We start from the raw sequence: 24,109 nt of genomic DNA, 5'->3' as shown, positions 1-24,109 counted from the left end.
AATGGCTCATTAGCCCATAGGGTACAGTGTCCTTAAAATATGATAGCTTTCTTTATCAGCCATAAAGGAAACAGGGACGTTTGTTATCCAAGTTAAATTACATTGGTTTGGTGTTCACTTTTGAAAACTGACTAAAGGTCGCGGCTTATGACTTATCGTCATAAAATGCTTATTTTATCTTATTATATGTCTGACGGCAAAATCAACACTTGTAATTATAGAATTCCTATAAAATTCTCTTTGAATGCCAGTAAAATGCCACGTAGAAAGAAGTTGACCATAAAATGTAATTTGCTTATTTTTAGTAGTTATTTCTTGATTGATTGATTCATTACCTTACATTTATTTCTTATAATATTTTTTCAGGCGCATGTAATCCCTGAGAATCACAAAAATGAAGACTCCAGCTTTGAAAACATTGCTGGGCTATTCAGTCCTCTTTGCCTTCTTTGCATTCATCCAATGCCAGGATTTACCAAGTAAGTACCAAGACTGAAGCAAGTAAGAAACGTATGCAGTCGTCTTTGTTCAGTGTGGCCCCTCTGGGAATAAGGTACAGTGGGGGTCCTTGAACTAATTACTGTAGAAGTATTCACACAGGTAGACAGTGTGGATCTTCTGTGACTGTCTAGAATGTGACTTCTCCAGTCCTTTGTCAGATGTGTAAACAGTGACTCCCACCACAGTGGTGTGATCTGAGGACATGGAAGAGTGGAAGATCATTAAATGCATTACACCAACATGACCAGCAGATGGCAGAACATGCACACAAGAAGAATAGCTCTCACTGGCAGCTCTGAAGTGATTGAGCAGTGATTCAGTAGAAAATAATGAAAAATGCTTTTTTTTTTCATAAATTGTAAGCAAAGAATTGAAAGTTTTGTTTTGAATAATGGGGAAGCAATTGCTATTTAAAATAAGGTTAAGTTTGGGGTAGCAGTGTAGCATGGTTATACAGAAGATGGATTATGCACCTGAAGGCCAGAGATTTGGGACAGCCACTGCTGTACCCCTTAAGCAAGGTACCTAGCCTGAATTGTCTCTGTATGCTGTACATCAGCCAATATAAACTGATACTGCCTGTAAATATAAAAATGTAACGCTGAGTAGTGACTTCTGTAAAGCAAATGTAAAATGTAATGTAAGAAGTTAAGGCCAGAGCACTTAGATTGAATGCCCCTTGCAATAATTGCGTCTTTCTACTTGAGGGTGTAATTTTACAGTGTAAGTTTTGTTACTGGTTTGGGCAGCTGTTCAGTAAACTGGAAAATGCTACAATTGCTTCATGAGTCAATGTCAGAGATCAAAGTGAAACAAATGCTTCACTTTGTCATCATGTGGGCCATTTCTATCCCAAACACAAAAATCTTTGTTGCTGTTTAGGTTTTGACCTTCTGGAAGAGTTCCGGTTGTCCGAAACTGAAGGGGTCCAAATGGTGGACGGATCAGGACCTGATGCTGTTGCTTTCCGTGTTAATCCATCCATTCATCTGAGAAAGACTATGAGGTAAAAATGATCATTCCTTATACGATTAGCCACAGAACCACTTGTTACATCCACCCCTTTGTGATTCTGGTGTGATTGGCCTTCTCTCTTAAGTGTACTTAACTGTAACTGCATACATTTTTTGTGAAGGTTACATCACATAAGAACATTGTTACTTTTAAAATGTCCATAAACAACTGCAGTGCTGTTTCTGGGCTGATGCACACATACATTTTGGTATTTACCTCAGACTTGATAGGTAAAGGGCCCTCAACTTTTTACATGAAATTATTGGCATTTGGTATTTTTTTGGCATTTAGTATGTTTTGCTTTGTTTTTGCTTTTGTACTGGGTTATCCATCATTCCTTGCTGTACTCAGTGTAAACAACAGATTACATTTATTTTTCCTTGCAGTTTTTAAAACAAATTTAAAGATTTGACTTGAATGTATGTACTATTAGATGTACCAATAAATGGACTTTCAGCACAGATAGTGAATGCAGAACAGGTCACAAAGAGGTTACATGACTCCCAAACCAAAGTTTGCCTATGACAAGTTGTGTGCTGTATGCAGAAGCCATATTTTGTGCATTGTGTGCCCATGCCAGACTTGTGGACCAATAAGCAATTTCAGAGTGGCTCTGTGGGTTGGTCCATGAATTTTAAAACTTTTCTATCATAATGTGGGAAGATCGGCTATGGCATGCTCATCTCAATTCTCTCAGGCATCTGGGAGTTGCTGCGATGACACCAATGGAACAGAGCCTCCAATGAGTGCCCATAGCACAGTGGTGTGAGGTGTGACTTGTAGTGTAAAAATAGCCATTGGCTGTGTGCCACTGTGCCAGAGCATTGTAGTCGTGTTGCTCCAGTGCTCCTTTATACAAGGTTGTCACAGTGAGACAGATTTAGTGTATATAATTGGTGCTTCCAAAATAGGGTTGCAAAAAACATTAAAAAAAAGTTTTCCATAGGTGGAATATTATTCATTACACTACTCTTTAAAAGGGGCAACAAGTAAAGTAATCAAAGCCACAGTGTAATTTGTGTGATTTGTTTCCATTCCACACTGTCTTTTAACCAGAGAAAATCCATGTTTGGCAGCAAATATTTGTTTGGCTCTTTTGAGCACAGCAAGATGAGGTATTTTTGTGCCTAAGGAAATCTGTATTGAATGGACACTGTAGTCATGAGTGTAGTCATTTAGTGCATGTCCCATAGTCTCAAAACACATTTGCATTTTTCATTGGTGTCTTGAAGCTTGAAATAGAGGGCACTGGCCAATGAATGCAAGTAAATACTTTGTATTGTTGTTGCTGTTTTCATTCATTCAGCTTCTCTGAAGTGGTGTTTGTTGCATTTTTAAATAAAATGTAATGAATGTGTTTACAGCTGCATACTCTTCTGATATTGGAAGTGAGTCACACTTCATAAGGACAGCAATGCTCAGTGCATTTGGTGGGTCTTTCTTTTTTGTGTGGTGGTCTGCTGCGTAGAAACTCTGTCCTCAGTGAACTTCCCCTGTCAGCTCTGTCAAGATTGTTTATTGTGTGGGAAAAGTATATTAAATCACATCTCTGTGGAAACTACTCATGATCTGAGACATCTGAGAGAGATCAAGAAAGATCCTACAGATTTGCCCTGACAGAAGGCTTTGACGGTTGTTGTGCGTAAAAATAGACAGTGTAAAAAAAGCTGAGTCTGCAATCAACACGCATTGCTGTTGAAAGTGATTATTACTAATCTTAGGAACAGATGTCTTCACTGAGGGGCACCTTGTATTTATACCCTAAAGGGCAAAAACAAGTGAATCCCATCCACTGAGAAAACATGGACAACTCTGACACAAATACTAAAATGCTGAGTTGCAATTTTCCTATACACTGCAGAGGAAAACACACACATAGTGCCACATGTGTCTAAGCGATGTTTGAAGTTTGGATACAACTAAAACGGAAACAACAGACTATAACAGCGAGGAGCAATCACAAACTTTGAACTGAAACCTCTGTGGGAAAACAAGAACAGCAAAAGTGATCAAACATTGCGGGTTAGCCACCATGATCCTTTGCATTTTCCAGTGACGTGTACCCAGACGGGCTGCCCTCCGACTACTCCATCATTGCCACCTTCAAGATGACCAAGGAAACTGCCAAGAGGTCCTGGAACCTGTGGCAGGTCAGTGACCCGGACGGCCGGGAGCAGGTGGGCTTGCGTGTCCAGGGCGACGCCCGGTCCCTGGACTTCTTCTACACCAACCCCCACGGCACCCAGATGCTGCGCACCTTCCACAGTGTGGACAAACTGTTTGACGGCGAGTGGCACAAGCTGGCGCTGAGTGTGAAGGGTGACCAGGTCAAGCTGCTCATCGACTGTCAGGAGGTCAGCGCTGTCCCTATCGACGAGCCACGCCCCGTCATCCGCCAAGGTTACACCTCCATTGTCAAGAGAGCTGTGGGCGACCGCTCTGTCTCTGTGAGTTTTTCTAAAAGATTAATATGTCTCTCTTTCACTTGTCCTCTTTGTACATGTGTACATATATAATATATACATAAATCTATGTATTATATATACATGTACAAGTTTGTTTGTATATGTGAATGAATGCTGTAAATTCATACTTATATGGTACAGTCAGCTCAAATTTGTCTCCAAAGTTAGACCCAGAAGTGCATACACAGCAAATATTTTGGAGAGCCAGCTCAATCTTTTGGAAAGAAAATTTTATGTATTATTATTATTTTATTCACATCATTACGTAAGAGCATGACACATACTTTTTATAGAATATTAAATCGATTTAGTTTCCAGTTTTATATATTTATAAATAAGTGGAAAATATGATACGGTCAAAAATGGTTGAAAAAAATCATATTGTCGATATCTGGTGGCTAAAACATGCTCTAAGCCCCAGATCAAACCTTTGAGCACTGAAAAGTGGCCCAGTTGTCATACAGTCTAAACATTTCCAGAACATTATGAGCCTGCATACCTGGTAGAAATGAGATAATACATTTTGCTCAGGATACATGTTTCATGAAATGCAGTTCATTATACAAAATTATCACAAATGATGTTCCCCCAAGAAATAATTCTGATAGAAAAACAACCATATAACAAGACTGAACAAGTTTTCCATTTTTTTGTCACATTATTTATATATGAAACTTCTTGCTGTGCCAGTACTCATGATATACTATGGGTCTGAGTGCTGTTTTACTTATATAACATGATTAATAATTGGCAGAAGTTAAGCTTACCTACTTTGCTACATAAAGTAAGACAAGAGACCAAATTTAACAAGATGTATTGAGTACATGAAATCGTCAGTGAACATAGTTCCTACTTGTTATGACGCTATTGCTATAGTAACGTTCCTATCATTATCTAAAATTACTGGATTGGCCTCCAAACCAGTGAACAAGATAGCTAATAATCTGGCTTTTGAGGCATCTTAGTTTTTTTGTATTATCTTTGCACATTAGAATTTCGCTACTGGCTTACTGTAAGAACTACTTACTTCAAAGAGATAGTAAACACATCATTACATCATTGACAGCGTAACTTGATTCATAGTAATGTGGAATGGATGGGTCCAAATTTTTTGTTTGTCAATCATATTAAAACAATGTAAACAATGAAAATTCCATTTACCTGCAGTACTTTGATACTGTCACGTCTGGAATGCAAAATTACTAAAAGAAAAAATACACCTGAACTAACCATTTTGTCATAACACTGCTGAAGAATAATGGACAGAACAAGTAAAGCAAGTAAATATTCTGCAGACATGAAAATTTAGGAAAAAAATATACATTATTTTCAAGCCAGTTTTAAGCCACATGGTAATTCAATTTCATGGCATGTCCTCAGGGCCATGAAACATGTCATCATTTTTCAATATTTCTAAATTCAATATTATTGTATTTAGTCTCATGTCTAATACCTGGCCCTGCTGGGTTTGCTGCACAACAGTGGTGTCCCCTTCAATTCTGGTTCCCAAGGTGATGCATTCAGTCTGTACCCATGGCTCCACAAAGTGCCCTTGTTCTTTTTGGAAGCATTTCCATTTTTTTGTTAGTACCTTCATTCCGAAGGTACTGCATGTGCCCCACGATGTCTGTCTGTTTGCTTACACACGTATGTATCACGTTTTCCCTCTAGACAAAACCAAAGGGGCGAGGGTCTGCAATCTTAGATCACGCTTGCCTTGTTTTGCTTTGTTTTTGTCAAGTTGCTGACTCTAGTGTCCGGTGTTCAGCTAAACATATGAGATCTCATATTCCTGGCAGCTGGACCTCCAGCAGATGGAGCTCTCCTGTGATGCAGACCAAGCCTATTCTGAAGGGTGCTGTGAACTTTCCAACGTTGTAAGTATGGTGTGATACCTTCCTGGCAGTGTCCTGCAGAGGATCAGTATCTGAATATATTCTCTATTTCCGGTAGGACTGTTGCTTTACAGCGTGCCTGTTTGGCTCCCATTTATCTTTTTTACAGTGTGGGGGTTATGCTGAAATTGGCTTATCAGGAGGCAGGGCGCCTTGCAGGTGTCTCCACGGACAGCCTGGCTTGCAGGGACCTCCCGGTCCAAAGGTCAGTGCCCCCCCTTTTCTCCGAAACACTTTGACAGCGCGACTGACGGTGAACGACAGTTCTAATAGTCTGTGTTTTACCTTTTATTTATATATTAGTTGTTTCGTAGCTTTAAATTTTCATAGTAATGGAATAACTTGCGTGTTTTGTACAACATTTCATGCTGTTTTGTTAACTGCACTTTGCGCTTCAACGTTGGAAGCCACTCTGGATAAGAGCATCTGCTAAATGACAAAATGTAAATTTAAATTTGTCTGCAGGGACATAGGGGTCTCCCAGGCAACACAGGAGAGCCAGGAAGAGTGGGAAACTGGGTAAGTCTGATCTCTTTCATGGTTAAATCAGTTTACTTAAAATAAGCCCAAGCACTGTCATGCACTGCAGTTGGCATCTACCAACCTACCTGTACCTGCAGTACCGGCGAAACAAGTATTGATTTGCACAGGTAGGAAGGTTGATCTTAGGTCCTGCAAAGCAACAAGGGTACCAAGAGGTACCAAGAGTTAAACCTGAAACTGGAGGAAATTGGAAAAGCCCTGCTTGTGAGAGAGGAGTGAAGTTGTGGAAAATGGCAATGGAGTTGCAGCTGAGAGACGACATGATGGAAACGAAGCTGGAAGCCAGTCTGCCTGGAGATGGTAAACACTGTGCTTCCCCTCACGTTGCGTATCCTGAAAACCCGTATGCACCGGTCGGAAAAAAATACCAGCATTGAAACCCAAGTCACTGCTTACCAAAATTAAACAAATCATGCATAATTAGCCGTTTCCCCCAGAGTGTAAAAGTCCCTTTTGCTCCAGCATGTTGTTATTCCCTTCCATTCGAGAGCTGCAATACACCCACAACCTTGAGAGCTGTAGACACACGTGGACCCAGCTCTTTAACTGACACTAGTCTATGAACAGGACTGTCTGTGCAACCTTCGGCAAATCACATCTGAGTCCAGATGAGTTCATTCTTATGAGACACAATTATATGAAACTTCAGACAAAAGGGAAGCATATATGTATCCACACTGAAGAGCAGAGAGCTAAATAACGTCAATGCCCAGTGGCCACTATGGAGGTGAAATGGTGATGAGAAAAGGGGATTTATAAATGGTGTGAGATCACAGCCAAACAATTACATAATTATTTCTGCCATTCCCAGAATAATTGTTTCCACTTCTTTTTGTATTATTAATATATTTCATCTAAGCAGATATTTTTCCAAAATAAGGAGCTCTGCTCAGAGCATTGGTGGCTGAAATAAACAGCAATCCTATTTTCCAGTAGAAAAGGGAATGACAGACAGAAGGTGTAAGACAATATGTGGCCTGTTGCTTAGACACAAAGTAGGCTTTTTCAATGCACACATTATTTTTGCATTATAGAGCTGAACACTGGAGACCTTATGTGCTGTACAATCACTTGTCTGTATGTCCTGCAGAGACATAATTCACCATTCAGACTCTTTACATACCCGTTTTTAGTGAGGTCTTTCAGCGTGTCACCTTAATTAGATTTTTATATTGCTTTTGCTGATTAAAATTAGCAAAAAGCAAAAACTCATTATGCCAATTGTGCAAAAGTTACATATTCAAATTCAGATATCATCTGACGAGTTATTAGTCCAATATAAAATTTCAGACTGGCAGATTGCTAGAATTTGGTAAATTGGTAGAATTTATAATGCATTCAACTTTTCTCTTCTTACAATTGTCAGAAAAAAAGCCTGTGATGAAAAGAAAGTTCTGGTAAATATTCATGTAAGATGTATATCCTGACATCTCCCTTTCCCCTTTTAGATAAAATGAAAAATATTCTACAAAAAATACTGGCATTTGTGACCCTCTGATGTTGAACTTGGCAGTTTTTGGAGTATGATCATCACATCTCTTGTCTAAACACATAATATATATAAAGCTTACTGTGATGTAACCAATGATCTAATTAACTCATGTTAATTAACTGTCTGAACCAAGTCTTTATTAAAGTGGATGCAAAGGAATACAGTGAAAAGAACTGAAGGAATTTACACACTGTTTGTGTCCATTTATGGTTGTTCAGTTTTCAATTTTCCACAACAATAGTATCAGCAACCACTGTTACAGTGAGAGTGCTTTTGAAGACCCCTTTACACAGAAAGAATAACCCATAATATTTTATACCATCAGTATCATTTGCTTGCAGTCAAACTGAAGGTTGTCATTCAACACACCTATCAATAAGTTCCTTTAAAGTACACTGCCTCTGTTGAGGCCTGCGTATTCTTTTAAATGGTACTGATATTAGCTAGAAGTGTTTTATTGCTTGCAAAAAAAACAGCCACAGCCGGTCTGTGCTATTTAGCATTTAATGTGTAGCCTGTAGACAGTATTGTTTGTTCCCCCTGCGTAGTGCAGTCAGAGCTGTGAGCTGTGGCTGTACATTGTCCATTAATGCTGTTTTACTGGTAAAGAATGGGAAACAGTTCTACCAACAAACAAACAATAACCATCATGCTTGAATTTTACATGGCCTCAATCTGGCATAGCATTATGGCTCTCTTTCCGTTGAGGCTTTTTAAATGCCCCAGAAAACAATGCTTTCACAGCAGGTTAACAACATGAAATGGATTTCCGCATCATGATCCAATTGTTTGTGTATATTAGTGAAAATCACCATGTTTTTGTACTGCTACGGGTGAAAAGCATGTTTCTTTCCACTGCAGAGTTGCAACATATCATTTAAATCTTTGATGTAGTTCCAGTTCACAGTGGTATGTTGTGGTACATCGTAGTCTTATTAAATGCAAACCAGCCCTCTAGAATAACAGTGTCTACATTTTTCCTCGTTAATTGTCTCATACATCAGAAACAAGTAGCAGCAGCCCAGTATTTGAAAGGCATCATGGGTAACTGTTCCCTGTACATCTTAGTGGGAGGTCTGCTGTAATAGCAAGAATGCACGCATGCATGTGTGCGTGCATGCATCTCACATGTATACAAACACACACACACACAGATATGAAGTTATCTAAGAACACAGCAGTATTTGCTGCAACCTGCAGGTATCTCAGATGTTTACTGTTAGAGAGCATGACTCAGAACTGTGCCTTTGTGGGTGGTCCCTCTCTCTGCCACACACGGCTTGATTTTAAAACACTTTGAAGTTCACGGTCATGCCTCTAAATAAACCGTCAGAAGAAGTCAGAGGTTGGCGTCTGACCAGCTGACCGTATGGAGAATGCAGTTTTGAGTGATAGAATTTCTGTGTTTTAAGTGTGAGATTATGAAGAGGAGGAGAGGAGAGGAGAGGAAGCAGAGTGTTTCCTGATTAGGACAGCAAAAGTTGAAAGGTAAATGCAAATATATCAAAGCTGAGTAGCAGAGCCCTCTAGATCTCACCTGGACAAGATCAGACAAGCCCAGATGCCTGTTCATACAACTGGCTGTCACACTTACAGTAATATGTAATCCTCAGCATGAATTTTACATGTGACTGTTTTCATAATTTACAATCATACCGTGATCATGTTCAGTTGTCTTAAACTTTGTTTTATGATGGTAAGAATGGAAATTGCAAATGGAAGGCTGCATGACAGCAATTGCTTTAACTACAATAATGTGATCGTTTACTCTCCTTCCGGCTGTTCATTTCGTTATTGCAAAGTATAAAACTGTTCTGCATTTGAAGTAAGATGATTGGCTTGTCTGTCAGTTTTTTTAAACATCTAGTCTGAAATCCCAATAATCCCTCTCCCCTTGAAAGAACGGTATCACTAAGTAGCAGTGTCACTATGTGGCAGTCGTGCTATTGAGCTGTTTCATGATGTGGCAGTCTTGCTATGAGTCAGTCTCATTATGTGAAAGTCTCACTATGTGGCAATCTCACCATGGGGCAACAGCAAGAGCCAGTTTCTCTGTGGGGCTGTCACTGTTGGGCAATCTCACCACATGGGACTGTATCTGAGAATTATAAAGTGGGTGTTTTTTATCCAGCTATTAGTACAATTCAGTAATTACTACAAGGAGGTAGTTTTCTTTGGCCTCAGGCTGGACTTTTAGGGCTGATTCTTTGCCCTAACTTACATATGTCATTACTTTACAGCAGTTGAAAAACTACTGAAAAGGTATTTGGAGACCCTGAGATTGGTTTTAGAATTCAACAAAACAGGTTCACTAGTTTATGTCAATAAGTAGTACATCTTTTTATTGCACTCATTGTTAGGTCTTCAGTGTGCAATCGACCAACATAGTGATTAGTAAGACCTCTATTTTGAAGTATCAGCTGCAATAAAACAGAATGTTACTGCTGAACACCCAGTTACAGTAATATTTTTATTAACTCTACTTGTGCTGAAGAGCCATCTTCACTTTTATTTAAGTGTATTGTTAAGGAAAATGTCTCTCTGTAAAATAATTGACTGAAAATATGTTGTTTTTCTTTTAAAAAATTGCTAATGATATGTGTGACCAGGTAAACTAGTAGTTCTGTTGTCTATTTGTGTCCTAATGAAGTTATTTCTCTTTCTTCAGGGGATTAGAGGAAAGACTGGTGATTATGGTGTAATTGGACAGACTGGTCCTAAGGTAAGAGCATGCCCAGCTCTTATTAATCAGGCATGTGCCTATCAGTGCATTTTCAAACTAAGGTGTTTTGCATTGGTTTTAGGGCATCACTGGAATAAAAGGGGAGAAAGGAATGAGAGGACCTCCTGGCCTTGTGGTAACCCAGCAGCATATGATGTCGTCATATGTCATTTGCAGTTATTACCCCATTTATTAGCATTAATCATCCTCTCTCATACAGGGTGACCGAGGGCCAAAGGGTCTGAAAGGATTGTCAGGTGCGGCTGGCTTCAAGGTGGGCAGCATGGTCTTGTACATGAAGTATTTTGTCAGATCGTAACGTCCATACACATTTTTCATTTTTTGCCTACTAAATCATCTGACAGTCTTAGGTGTCTTAAATTGCATAACACCTGCCTTGCTTTCTGCATGGTAGCTGATCATGTTTTTGGATTACCTATTTTACCTGTGTATAGAGGATATGTTAGCTTCACAGGTGATATGGATTGTTGCAGGGAGTGCGAGGTCCACCTGGAGAGAGAGGAGAGCTTGGGGAACAAGGTGAACTGGTAAGTTAACCTTGTTTAACCTTTTCAAAAACTGTGCACCTGGAAGTAAGACTGCTGTAACAAAGTATATTTTGTATGCAGACCTCTGCATTTCCATACCATTCTTATTTATAAGGTCCCTATTAACGTTTTTTTGTGATTGAAAAAGGAGGAAATATTAAGTGTATTATCACATTTGATCTTTACTGGAAAGCCTTGTCTAACCCACAATGTCATTTCTAAGGGGGATCCAGGTGAAACTGGATATGAAGGAATTCCAGGGTACCAAGGAGTGAAGGTAAAGCTTAAGGTTTCTTCATTTGACTGTGCATGTTTGAATCACACACTGTCTTCAGTTCTAATCGTCCTGACTTTGTCCCTTTAGGGTGATGAGGGGTTGCCTGGGCCCGAGGGGCCTCTGGGGCCACAGGGACGGCAGGTATGTATGTCCACCTTTTTTTGCATTTCTGAATTTTTTTACATGTGAAATTTAGGAACCGTCAAACTGCACCTGGCACCGAAAGCTTCACAAAGCCTCTTGATGTGATTTACTCTGCAGTGTGAGCTTCAAGCTTAGATGACGCCATATAGTTGCAAAATGAATGATTGAATGTAGCCCCGAAACTCCATGCATTGTTGCTTGTGGCCGTATTATTAGATTAAATACATTTAGTGTATATACAGCGTAGAAGGGCTTGTTGGTCATTTTAGCACATGGGATCCTCAGGAGATTTATAGAGGCCTGCCAGCTTCATCTAAATCAAGCACACCATTCTCCAACATCAGTCAATGCTGGAGAGAAAACGGTGTGCCATGTGGTATGATATGTGTGGATGGGAGGGTATGGTGGGGGGTCACAAGCCAAATCAACATGACACGGTGAATTATTACCATGCCCTGAGACGAACTGATTCCCTGGATTCAGTGCAGTCAGCTGGTCAGTTCTCAGGGCTGCGGGGCCCTTTTACTGGAAGTGGCATCGTCTCCGGATTCTTCAGAACTCTCCTGGGGATAAGGATGAGGTTAGGCAGTCCAGAGTGACTGGCCTCACTGACTCAAAGTGCAGCCTGTTAGTGAGGCGTGACTAAGCACACAGAAAGGCCAGGGGGGGGATGGGCTATTCCAGTACAATCTGTAACACAACAGCAGTGTAATGGAATACTTAAACAAAGGGATGGCATAGAATGGCATAGAATATTAAGTTCAGAAACCCTGGAAGTAAGGGTGTCAGAGTTCGAGTCATCATCAAAAGTTGTCCATGTATGTTATCCATGTATAAAATGTACATGGAGGTAATGTTAACTAGGTGTAGCCTGATGTTCAGTGCTAATAATAATTATATAAATGAATATCAGGATTTTTGTTTATTTGTTACTTCAGTTATTACACCATTTCCTTTCATTTTACTTGCATGGCCATACAATATACTAATGCAACCCTATTCAAAATCTACTGCTTCATTATTCCTGACTATTGTCCATTAACAGAATACAATAAAGTTAGTTTAATACATCGTTAAAAAGACATAATATTGCTAGATGCAAAATACCACATCCTTTTATGAAGGTAATGCAATTAAACACTTAAATTAACCCTATAATACTGTGCTAATCCACCACAGTGTTTGTGGTAGCAGTGATTTTAGAAACTGCGTACCCCACTACCGCATATTCCTGCTTTGCCAATGTATGAAATTAACAGAAGCAAGATTGTGCGTGGGCTTAGTAATGCTATGATGTACAATGCAACCTACATTACTTCTGCTTTGTAATTAAGTTTCAAACACGGTTGACATTACTTACAGAGACTCAAAATTTTAGAGGTCTTTTGTATTCTCAAAGCAAAAGTACTTTCAGCAAAAAAACGTTCAGGGTTCAAACATTCCTGTGTAAATCTCTATATACACAGAGAATGTCACTCATCAGACAGATTCAGGGCAGGATCTACTTTATGATCATTTATTCAGTTTTAAATGGAGAGCTGGACCCTAAGATTAGATTACCATTAACACATTTCAGTATGGTGTTTTTCTCCAGCGCTGTGAATCTTCTGTGTCTTGACAGGGCATTGTGGGTGATCCGGGAGAGCAAGGAGCACCGGGACTGAAAGGCAGGCCAGTACGTATGTTGCCAATTGCCCTGTGTTTCTAAAGAGTTATACAGCCAAAATACATATGTGTTTTAGGCCACGGACTATGATATGCATGAACTGGGTAGTTTTGGTATCATATGCTAAATTTTTTTTTAACTGTCAGACCATTTATTTAGTGTAATTCAGCATTGTTCTCTGTGGAACTCTTCCCCATTGAGCATTTTCCTGGGTGATCTGACATGCAGAGGAGCCTAGATGACTAGGAATTCCTCTGTCCTTGACTTTAAATTATATCTGGATGTGAAAAGGAGTAAACATTAATTAATTGTCAGGACAAAATGTGTTTTGGGGTATTTTTTATAGTTTTTTTTTTTTTTTATAACCTATGTCATTGCCATTAGTCAGCTGTTGTGGTATGTGGTATGTGCGTTTGATGTTTGTTCTTCTTTTATGTTCTTCTCACCAGGGTGTCCAAGGGCCAAAGGGGAGGCCTGGCACCATAGGAGAGAAGGTGATGTATCTTAAAACTTGATGACTGAAAACCAAAAATTTCAATACCCACAAAACCACAGACTCAGTTGTAATCTCTTTGTGTTTCCAGGGCATTGTTGGTGATCCTGGTTTACCGGGAAGAGATGGAGACTCAGGAATAGAAGTAGGTGCACATATTTTTTGTATAAAGCAACCTCCTTACTGTACTGTACCAGGGTTTAGTCACACGTGCAGCGCATCAACCCTGTGTTTCCCCTTTCCAGGCATACCAAGGACCACAGGGCCCCGATGGGAGACCTGGACAAGCCGGAGCGAGGGTGACTGATTTCTCAGATGTGCCATGTAGCCTTAGGTCTCTCTAGGGTAGCCACTGATGCAAGTCATATTGGAGGCCCAATTTTAACATATTATCGTTTAATACCATTTAGCCATAAATCAACAGCCCATTTCGCTTTAACAATTATGATAAGAAAATTGACTGAATATGTTCTTTTATCCGTAATTAATGGTAATCATGACTTATCTGTTATATTTTTCGAGAGACAGCGATGCCATTTCATATGTTATACTTGTAGCGTAAACAGTGCAACTAAAACAATTATCTGTTTAATCCTGGATAGAGCGTTGGCATTTATAAATGGCAGATGTGAATGCATCCAGTGTTGTAGCAGTAGTGTATGTGGTGATAGCTGGCTGAGAATCAGACTTGCCTGCTATAAAAGGAGCTTCCCACTGAGGTGTGCGCCTTGTTTTTTGCAGGGAGAGAAAGGTGCACGGGGACCTCCAGGGAACATGGGCCCACAAGGACGGACTGTAAGGGCCTTTTAGATGTTCGGTTCCCGTTATTTAATCACATGGTGAAAACCCTAATCTGTTAAAAACTTAAATACCTGGATATTTACTGACATGTTGCAGATGGGTGACCTTGCTCAAAGGTGCAACAACGGCGCCCTACCTGGAAATCTAACTGCAATCTTTTAGTTGTATCCCGAGTCCTGAAACTACTACTGCACATGTCTAGCATGGATGTATTAAGGCCTCCTGACTGCAAGTGCAATGGTGCGAAGAACATAAAATCTGCCCTCGGGTTGATTCACAAACTCCTGCTCCCCACAGGGCCTGAGGGGCTACAAGGGCACCGCAGCCAAGCCAGGAAGACCTGGATTTATTGGGCCCCCAGGACCCACGGTGAGTATTCCTGATAAATATTCCCAAACCTCTTTGAAATAAGTTTGTTCCATCCACAGAGTACTAAAACATCGCTGTCGTTGTCTCTCCACAGGGACATGTGGGATTACCTGGAAGACAGGGCCCTAAGGTAAAGAACAACTTTCTTTCCTTTTGCCTTATCACCAGGCAGGGGGATTTTAGTTTAAGGTTCATAAGATGGGACCTGCAGTAACTAGTGTTTAACCTTCTTTCAAACACACTTGAAAGGAGTACATTTTGCATGCATTCACCCAAATTCAGAAAGTAAATTTACATCATGTATTCATTTCACACAAAATTTGCAGTTTTGAAAATTTTGAACTTGATTTGTCATTTATAAATTCTAAAACAATACAACTATGATGAGATTTGGTCATTAAACAGGACTGTTATATTAAAAACAATACTGTCAGATGGAATGTGGTGATTGACTATATGCAATCATGTGTTCCTTTATTACTTTGCACAAAGTGAGGTCCCATGGCTCTATTCTTAATGTGCATGGCAAGATGGAGACTTGTACTACATATACACAATATAAATGTGTTTTCTTCTGCATTGCAAGTGTATTTGCAAATATGTAATATATGCATTATGGTATATACAAAAACATACATGTTAAAAATATTATAATATATAATACAGTATAAGCATAACATAAAACAATATATAAAACAAAATTGACTGTCGCATCCTGATGATCCACGATATGCCAGAGGAAGAGCCTGTTCAAAAGAGCAAACACTACCCCTGCTTCTCAGGCCATCAGTATTTCCTGAGTGGCAGTTCAAGCTATCTGGTGCTGTCTGTTCAAAATCTGCCAGTCACTCATCAGTCACGGATGAGGCTTTCCTTTGCCACTGACACATGTTGGTTCATCACCATCAGGTAAAAATTCAACCGGTAGTTTTTGATTTACTTCCTCAGGGCTGATAATGGTGTGACAGTAGCCCTCTCGTTAAATCAAATGGACCGGAATGGAAAGGTTATGGATTCATGCCCCAGGGGAGTCATGCAAGATGCAAACATTTTGGAGGAATGAGGTGCAATGCACAGTTTTTCTGTCCAGGCGGGTGTAGTGTGCACCTTACAGTCTCACGCCACGGAAACTGGGAGAAGCTCCATCCCTGAAACCTGAGTGTCTGGTTAAGCTGTCTAGTGCTCTATCTCTTTGGATTTTCCAACCACACATGAGATGAGCCAGATGATCACGACAGTCCAACACATGTGTATTTGCTGTGCGTGTTGATGTGCTACAACATTGTAAATGCCATGAAATAGTCTACACTACAGAAAATGTGTGAGTAAAGAAGCACAGAAGACTTTCAAGCTATTATGGCATTATGAAACCGGTTTCAAAACATTACAACAGCTATTGAATAATGCATTTCAATGCACATATTAATCACTTTCTCAAAGCAGAATCTCATAATGGAATAGGCTGAAATGGTAACGCAGACACATTGCGCTCTCTTGGTAGACACCAGTTCAAATTTGTTTTAACGGTCCCATTTTTGGCCAGACTGCCTAACAAAATGTTGGCTAAGCAGAGAGAGGAAGCTGTACATAATCCAGGGGAAACTGTCCATCAGGATCCCATATGCAAGTGCAAAGAGGTTGTGAAATGCTGAAATCCGCCTGAGTTTGGGGGATATTGTTTCTACCCAAAACCCCCCTCTTGCTCCTCCCTTGATTTCTCATTAGAGTCTAGAATGGTCCCTCCCTGGACAATAATGTGTTAGACTTTCTGTGTGGGGCCTGCATTTTTCTTCATTGTCTTCAATGTGTTGTACTGTAACAGGGGATATATTACTCCCACATCTCCCATTTACATGTCACTGTATCAGGTAGTGTTGTAGTGTGAAGCGTGAATGCTTCATACAGGCAGTTGTGCTATGTTTCTGCTGGTGACCTTGTGGCTGGGCCTCCATCTCAAGCAGTCTTAAAGAAGAAATACACCTGTAGGTCAATACAAATCAACACATTAATAAACTATCCACAGACATCACACATATATGCAGAGATGGCATTAAATCTGGCTGTCAGCATGTTGTTTCAGTCACTCTGAATTCAAAACTGAACAGCTTTTTAAGCCAAATGCAGTGATTAAGTGACTTGAATAGATGCTTGCTTTAAAAATGCTGCTTCACAGGTCATTCCAACAAGGCCTTTTCCTTGCTCATGAATGATAAAAAATAAGGTTTTACAGGGACAGGTTAGCTGTATCCTATTCTGGGGAGAGAGATGGTTGTTTGGACTTGGGTCAAAACCCCCCAAACTAATGGAGCAGTTGCCTGCTTTTCAGAAACATGTTTGTTTGACATTAGCTGTGCATCGCAAGGGGAAGCAAGGAGCTCTGGGGAGATACTAAGCACGGACACACATATCCTGTTCTCCAATGAGGAAAAAATGCCTCAAGCAGCATCAAAGACTATTGCCGACTAATGGTCGTGAGGGTGATATAGCCTCAAATGTGTGATTTAGGGACAGAGGCAACAGCCATCTCTCTCTCTCTCTCTCTCTCACACACACACATGGATGCACACATGCAGATATACACACACACGCACATGTGCTTCACTCTTGAATTTCAATTCGTACAGTCTTGTCTGCAGAGAGCCTGAGAAAGTCATTTAGTAGCACGGACGTAATGACACAGAAAATTGACAATAATGAACTTTTGTTTTTTTTTTTTTTCTGCTGCGTCTTACAGGGGAATACGGGTGTTCAAGGAATCCAAGGCGTTAAGGGTGAAAAGGTAATTTCATTTCACTGTTTGTTAATTGCTTGCATTAGTATAGTTTTTGTTTCCATATAGCTGTATCAGCAGTCCAGATCACATGACCATATGTGGCTTGCTTTCTTTTCACAGGGACAAAAAGGAGAAAAGGGACCAAAAGGCGAGGTGAGGTGCTTTGATTAGTCTCTTCATCTGTTCTTTCTTTTAAATACCAATACAAATTAAGCTTCTCTGCTTTTCACATTAGATGTCTGAAGAATACACGATTAATTCTAGATATGAGACTTGAAATAGGAACCCAAAATGCATGTATACATGTATTGGTTTATCAGCATCAGGTGAACATTTTACCCTTTATTAATTAATTTACTTCCCAGGGAATTATAATGAAGTGGCAGCTCTGGGCGTGTTAAATGTCCTTTAACAGAAGGGTTTGGGTTCTTTGCTTTAAGGAGGCAGAGTTTCTAACAAGTGCAAACAGGACTAAGGTGCGATGCATTGTCTTCCTGCCTGGGGGCATGGCATGGTTCTGCTTTTTTATGCCACGGAAATTGGGAGAAGCTCCAATCCTACAATACTTTTTGAGAGTAACGCGGCAGATTATTGCTGATGTGTGCTTATGTTGTTTGTCTGTCCAGGTTGGAGACAAGGGGTTGCGGGGCCCAGAGGGGGAACAGGGAAACAGAGGCCCCGGAGGGGAGCCCGGCCGTGCAGGGCCCGTAGGAGGCAAAGGTGTCAGAGGAGACGGAGGGCCAGTGGGATTTCGGGGGCCTCCGGGGCCACCTGTGAGTACATCGTCAGAGCCTCAGATCTTGACTCAGTTACATTTTAATAACTTTGATTTGGGGTTTACTGTGGCTTGGACTGAGAAGGAGAAAAGAAAACTCAGGAGTCAGCAGTGTAGTGACTCAGTTGCTAATACACACATGAGGTTGAGGTCACTGAGAGGTCTGCAATGTCAGGGAAGTTACCGCAGCCTTGTCTGTTACTCGACAGTCTGCAGCTTGTGTGGGTGCTGTCACAAGGCCCACACACCACCGTCAGTCCAAAGCCCTGCCACATGCCACCTTCATCCTGAGTAGCTGTTCTCCAGCCCATGTTGTTTTTTAACGAACAATTAAGACACCGCACACAAACCTCTTGAAAGTCTAAATGAGCTGCAGTCCTTAGGGTACTCAGAATATAAACGGTGTTGTAACCATTGTGGTGTCAAAAATTGCTTGTAAATGGTTTCTCATTAGTGTTGGTTTTTTCGAGTATCATGGCATAGACCTTCATTTTGCATGGCTGTAAATTTATAATGAGGCGCAGTAAGAGATTGTTGGCTGGCGTTGCTCTTTCTCATTTGTTAAAAAGCAGGACCCAGTATGGGTTGGGTTGGGTCAGACAAGGCCCATGTTCTGGTGCTGCACTGCGGCCTCTTAGCAGATTTCTGTGGGTTCTGCTTCTGCCTCAGGGGCCTACCCTCCCCGCCCAGCATGTGATTGAGGTCTGCAAACGCGTGGTGCTGGAGCAGATGTCCACCTTCGCCAACTCCATCAAGAGAACATGTGCTGCCGTGTGCCCACTCTATGGAGACGTGCCCATGGGAGCCCCTGGGCCTCCAGGGCAGAAGGGACCACCTGGACCACCTGTGAGTTTTCTGTTCCAGAGCATAACATTCATCTTAGGTTAGTTTATGCTTGTACTTGTAACAGGGGAGGCTAAAAGCTTACGTTCAAAATGGACATCTGGGTAAATGTAACCTTTGTATTAGCCTATAAAAATGCTTTATTTTCGCACCAATCTAATCATACAATGCAGTGAATATTCTGGAAGAGTGGAGGCTCATGAACTTGAAATGGGGGAATATGAAACCTTTCCTTTAAACTGCCAGTTGATTAACAAGTGTGTCCATTTGAATCAAGATCTCCCATCTGCATCTGATTCCCTTTTTTAATTTTGCATCTGCTGAGGTGTGATCATCTTTATAACCTTTCACATGATGAACAATTCACATGAAAATTTTAATCACAAGATAAAAATTGGTATGAAGTTAAGACTGACCCCCAGTCTCTTTTTCATTATCAAAATTATTTTATGTAACCAAATCTCTTTGTTATAATTAAAATAAACGTAAAGTACACAATGGTAATGCTACCAGATTAGATGCAATCAAGTTAAAAAGGAATTGGCTGCAGATGGTGATCCCTAGGCTTCCCTTTAAGCCTCACTAAAATCCCTTTAAACTGAAACACTGACAAGTTTAGGGGAAAACTTTTACCCTTATTTCAGTCTCTTTAGCCACCGCTGCTTTCAATGCATGTGAAAGCCAATGTGCATCCACATTTAACATTGAGGAACGTTTTCAATAATCTGATTTTTTTCTTAAAGTAGATTGAACATTGCTTGCCATCCAACGTCCTTGTGCAAGCAGAACTCTCTGTATCAACAGTGCAAAGCGTGTCCGGCCACAGAAGCATCATTTTCAGCATCATTAGTCGCGGCGGGCTTTCTCCCTGGAACAGAAGGGGGGAAGCACATGCTCCATACATTATTTATTTCTGCTCCTCTTCGGCCAAGTAAAATGCTTACATATTGCCGGGCTGCAGCGAGAAAGCCGAAGTATTTGGCAATGTGGGTTGGAATGAGAACATTCAGACTTTCCACGTCCCTGTGAGCACAAATAAGGAGTCGTCTCAGGCGAGGCACTTGCTCCGTGTTGAATAGCTCTTGGAGAGAATCCCTCCTTCCCTCCAGTGGAACACATTTATTATGCAGGACTGACCTTTTTCAGGTTCTCTAAACGTGTCCTCCGGAGAGCTCTCCAAGGCCAATAAAAGTTCACAAAAGCCACAAACCTAAAAAGAGATTGAAAACTAACTTGTGTAATTTAGTCGATCACACCTGGCTGGCAGCTCTGCTTATCTCGGTACCTTTCTAGTATTTAAATGAGTGAACATATAATAGATCATATCGATTACTGATGAGATAATGGATCTCCAAATGTTTTATAAGTTATTCCTCATAGGGGGATGTCACTTAAGACTATTCACAGTATAATTGGTTTATCACTTAAGAGCTTTTTTTTTCCATTACAGTGACAGTATGGTTATAGACACAATATTCATTGGAACTCAGTCACTGAAAATGATGTTGTGATACTGCATTCTCTGTGACATGTAATGCGGTCTTAGGATAAACAGAAACCGTGCTGCAGTGTCCGTTGGTACACTGTGTCATGTCTGTGTTACACACTTTGGTTACCAACATGACACTGAGGTCATACAGCTGAACCTGCTCATCTGTCACCATATCTCAGGGTGAACCTGGCACAGATGGAGCTACCGGAGAAGTTGGACAGCAAGGATTCTATGGTGAAGCAGGTGACCCAGGCAGACAAGGAGAAAAAGGTGAGATTTCCATATACTGACATGTACTGATGTGAAACATGCAGTAGCTATATTATGTACTGTATCTAGTAGATATATAAATTGTATAACAACAATATACTTTCAGTCATTATTATTCCAACATTTTGGTTAATGAAAATTATTTTTATCAATTAAAAATTTGTAGCCAATTGTTGATAGCTAGTAGCCCATTTCAGTAGAAATTGTGAATCAGTCAGCGCCAATGCTGAACAGTCTTTGAGTTGAGCAAAGTCGTGGGGTGGGGAGTTGTGAGTGGTAGGAGAATCACTCTACTCACTGTACTGTGTGCCCAAGTGCCCCACACACACACACACACACACACACACACACACACACACACACACACACACACACACACACACAAAAACACACATATACAATTAAATAAGAATATCTTTTATAACAGTTGGGCTTGATTGAATCCAGGGGTTTGTGTTTTGTACAAGGCATTTGTTCAGTGAGTTCTTTCTGTCTCTTTTGATCTCCTGTGTCAATATAGAAGCATTGAAAAAAAAGAGTTATAACAGTGTTTTGAATGAAGGATAACAATACATTTATTTGTTACAACAGACAAAGTGGGGCAGAGACTCAATAAGGAATAAGTAGTTCTTGTTTGAGTTTCAATACACTTGGCAGCTTGATTTCTTTGTGCGGGGATCAATTTGATGGCCATTATAATGGATTGTTACGGGACTTGATGTGACATCACAACTACAGCTTGTCCCCCAGCCAAGCCAGTGAAACACAAGAATATTTACAAGCCGTTTTATTCACTTATTCAAAGATGATCTCAGGAACACACATGGCTGTTACACAAGCAATGCGTTGGAGTGTACCAGCCCTTCTTTCTCTAGAGACAATGGGCAGGCCCAGAATGAGATTTATTTCAAATTAATAATGTCTGTTTCTCAGGTGATCAAGGGGATCGTGGGGACAAGGGAGCTAAAGGCTACGGCCTGCCTGGGCACATTGGAGACCAGGGACCCAAGGGTAAGGCCGCTTTCATGTAAGAATACCATTCAAAGGATACATAGGATTGAAGTACCTTGCCCAACGGTACAACAGCAGTGCCCCACTGGGGAACCGAGCCAGCACCCTTTCTGTTACAAGAGCTGCTCCTCACCACCATGTTGCCATGGTGTGGTGATTTACACATTTTCTATAAATACAACAAATATAAAACCCATACATGTTACATACATCATAACACCTGATAGGAACAAAGCAGATTCAGAGGTTTTCATTCATCTAGCTGTTGAATTTTATTCAGTCAGTCATATATCCAGAATACTTTTTCGAATCAGAACTAAAGGAAGGTGAGCATATCTGCTCCTGACTGGCTAAGATCTGTAGGGACACTGCTTAATGTTCATGATTATAGTGACTAAGCAATTTGTAATAGGACAGCTGTCTACTTAAAAATATCGTGATACTTGTTTTGTGCTGATTTTTCATATACCGAATGAGACAGTGAAATACAAATGCCCACACAAAGATTTTAATGTTATAAAGGTTTTGTGACGAAAAAGAAGCTGTAGAAAGTGTCCATTCCCATTTTTTGGGTCTGTTATTCACAGTCTGTTATTCACTAGATGCTGGCAATTATTGCAGTGTGCCTGACGACATCAGATTGCTAAATCTTAACTAATGTTGACATTTACGTTTTTTTAATTAAATGTGAAAAGGTAATACTTTTTTAAAGAAAATACTCACATTTACTCCTCTACCCCCTAAAAAAATAGGTAAGCGAGGAAGGCCTGGGAGGGCTTTTGACGGGCAGCCTGGTCGGCAGGGTGATCGGGGTCATGTGGGCAGACCTGGACTACGAGGTCATCCCGGACTGCGCGGAGTCCCCGGTGTGTGCATGACCTCTGGGTGTGATCTCATTAACCCCCCAGCCAAAGGGAGCCCACAGCAGACCCCAGAGCGGTTGAGGAGGCGCCCGTAGAGGCAAAAAGAAAACTCTCATGCTGCAGGATTTTCCCTGGGAAGCAGTGGTGGGGGGGTGGGGGCCCTCTTGTTACATATTTGAGCTTTTGGTAAAAGCAGGCTATTCTTTGTGTACAAATTCAAACCTGGTAAAATTACACCCACCAATGTAAATATGCAATCTATTTTCCATCTTGCGCATAAAATGCATCCCACTGGGTTGTCTTATTTAAATTGTGTACTTTTCAATCCACAAATACTGCCATTGAATACCAAAGTCATAATGCTCCTTCAGATGTTGTAACAGTACTTCTTTGTGGATATCTACAATTTCTACTTGGAAATTATATCTTTGAGAAAAGTTTCAAAAATAGCCATGTAAAAAGTAGTTTCTTAATTTGTTGCAGCGTCTTATTTAAAATGATCTCAACAGTCCTAATTGTCTTTAAATATTACTGTTCTTTATAATAAAACTTCAAAAATGATGACAAACTTGCTTCACTGCACCACATGTAACTCCATTTCTTTTTTAATCGAGAAAAATAACATTTAAGTTCATTTCATTTGCAGTGATATTTTTCTTGAACAAATCTCAAACAGAACAGGAAGTAAGCAAAATAACTTTGTCCATACCTTTCTTATTAATACAGACACCGAATCAGATGAGACCAAATGCTAGCCTTTCAGAGGGAAATGTACCATTAGCAAATTGCTATAGTATTTTATCAGCTCACACTAAAAGATACGTATGAGTTATTACCTATTAAAATACTCAAACCACATGCCAATGCCAAGGGTGTTTTGATGGGGCTGTGTGTTGGTGTATGCTTAGTACGTCCAACTAAACACTTTCCCTGGGATTCATTTTTTAGATATTTATTTTTAGAAGACTTGAAATCGAGCTCAGATTTGATACATTAACTGGTAAGTAGATGTTTCCAGAGAATAGCCTAAGTCACACTTAGTCACAAAAGGGTTTTACACAGAATATAACACAGTTAGTCTATCGCATGGTTAAATTTCAAATGCAAAGTGGAAGCAGTATCATGCTCTTATTAAAGAAATAAAAAGAGCAT

General features: G+C 40.4%; 1 protein-coding gene across 1 annotated transcript; it reads left to right on the top strand.

Annotated features, from left to right (window-relative positions):
• Nucleotides 1–394: 394 nt before the first annotated feature.
• zmp:0000000760 (collagen alpha-1(IX) chain) lies at nucleotides 395–23,052 on the top strand. The gene is made up of 26 exons (XM_036547240.1): nucleotides 395–479; nucleotides 1,384–1,507; nucleotides 3,569–3,962; nucleotides 5,780–5,857; nucleotides 5,985–6,080; nucleotides 6,341–6,394; nucleotides 10,579–10,632; nucleotides 10,715–10,768; nucleotides 10,853–10,906; nucleotides 11,127–11,180; nucleotides 11,404–11,457; nucleotides 11,545–11,598; nucleotides 13,223–13,276; nucleotides 13,717–13,761; nucleotides 13,852–13,905; nucleotides 14,006–14,059; nucleotides 14,502–14,555; nucleotides 14,859–14,930; nucleotides 15,025–15,060; nucleotides 17,665–17,709; nucleotides 17,824–17,856; nucleotides 18,330–18,476; nucleotides 19,148–19,324; nucleotides 20,993–21,083; nucleotides 22,017–22,094; nucleotides 22,847–23,052. The coding sequence occupies exons 1-26, from the start codon at nucleotides 395–397 to the stop codon at nucleotides 23,050–23,052; spliced, it is 2,301 nt and encodes a 766-aa protein (XP_036403133.1).
• Nucleotides 23,053–24,109: the final 1,057 nt, after the last annotated feature.

This window comes from Megalops cyprinoides, chromosome 15, assembly GCF_013368585.1.
Source record: "Megalops cyprinoides isolate fMegCyp1 chromosome 15, fMegCyp1.pri, whole genome shotgun sequence".
Lineage (NCBI taxonomy): Eukaryota > Metazoa > Chordata > Actinopteri > Elopiformes > Megalopidae > Megalops > Megalops cyprinoides.
Note: the sequence above shows the minus strand (reverse complement) of the source record. Positions and strands in the feature narration are given on the sequence as shown.

Excerpts from the sequence above, each read along its gene's own strand:
- zmp:0000000760 (XM_036547240.1), top strand. The coding sequence starts at position 395 with ATGAAGACTCCAGCTTTGAAAACATTGCTGGGCTATTCAGTCCTCTTT. Across the intron at positions 11,599-13,222 it reads TGGGGCCACAGGGACGGCAG|GGCATTGTGGGTGATCCGGG; the intron begins GTATGTATGTCC and ends GTGTCTTGACAG. Across the intron at positions 17,857-18,329 it reads AAAAGGGACCAAAAGGCGAG|GTTGGAGACAAGGGGTTGCG; the intron begins GTGAGGTGCTTT and ends TTGTCTGTCCAG.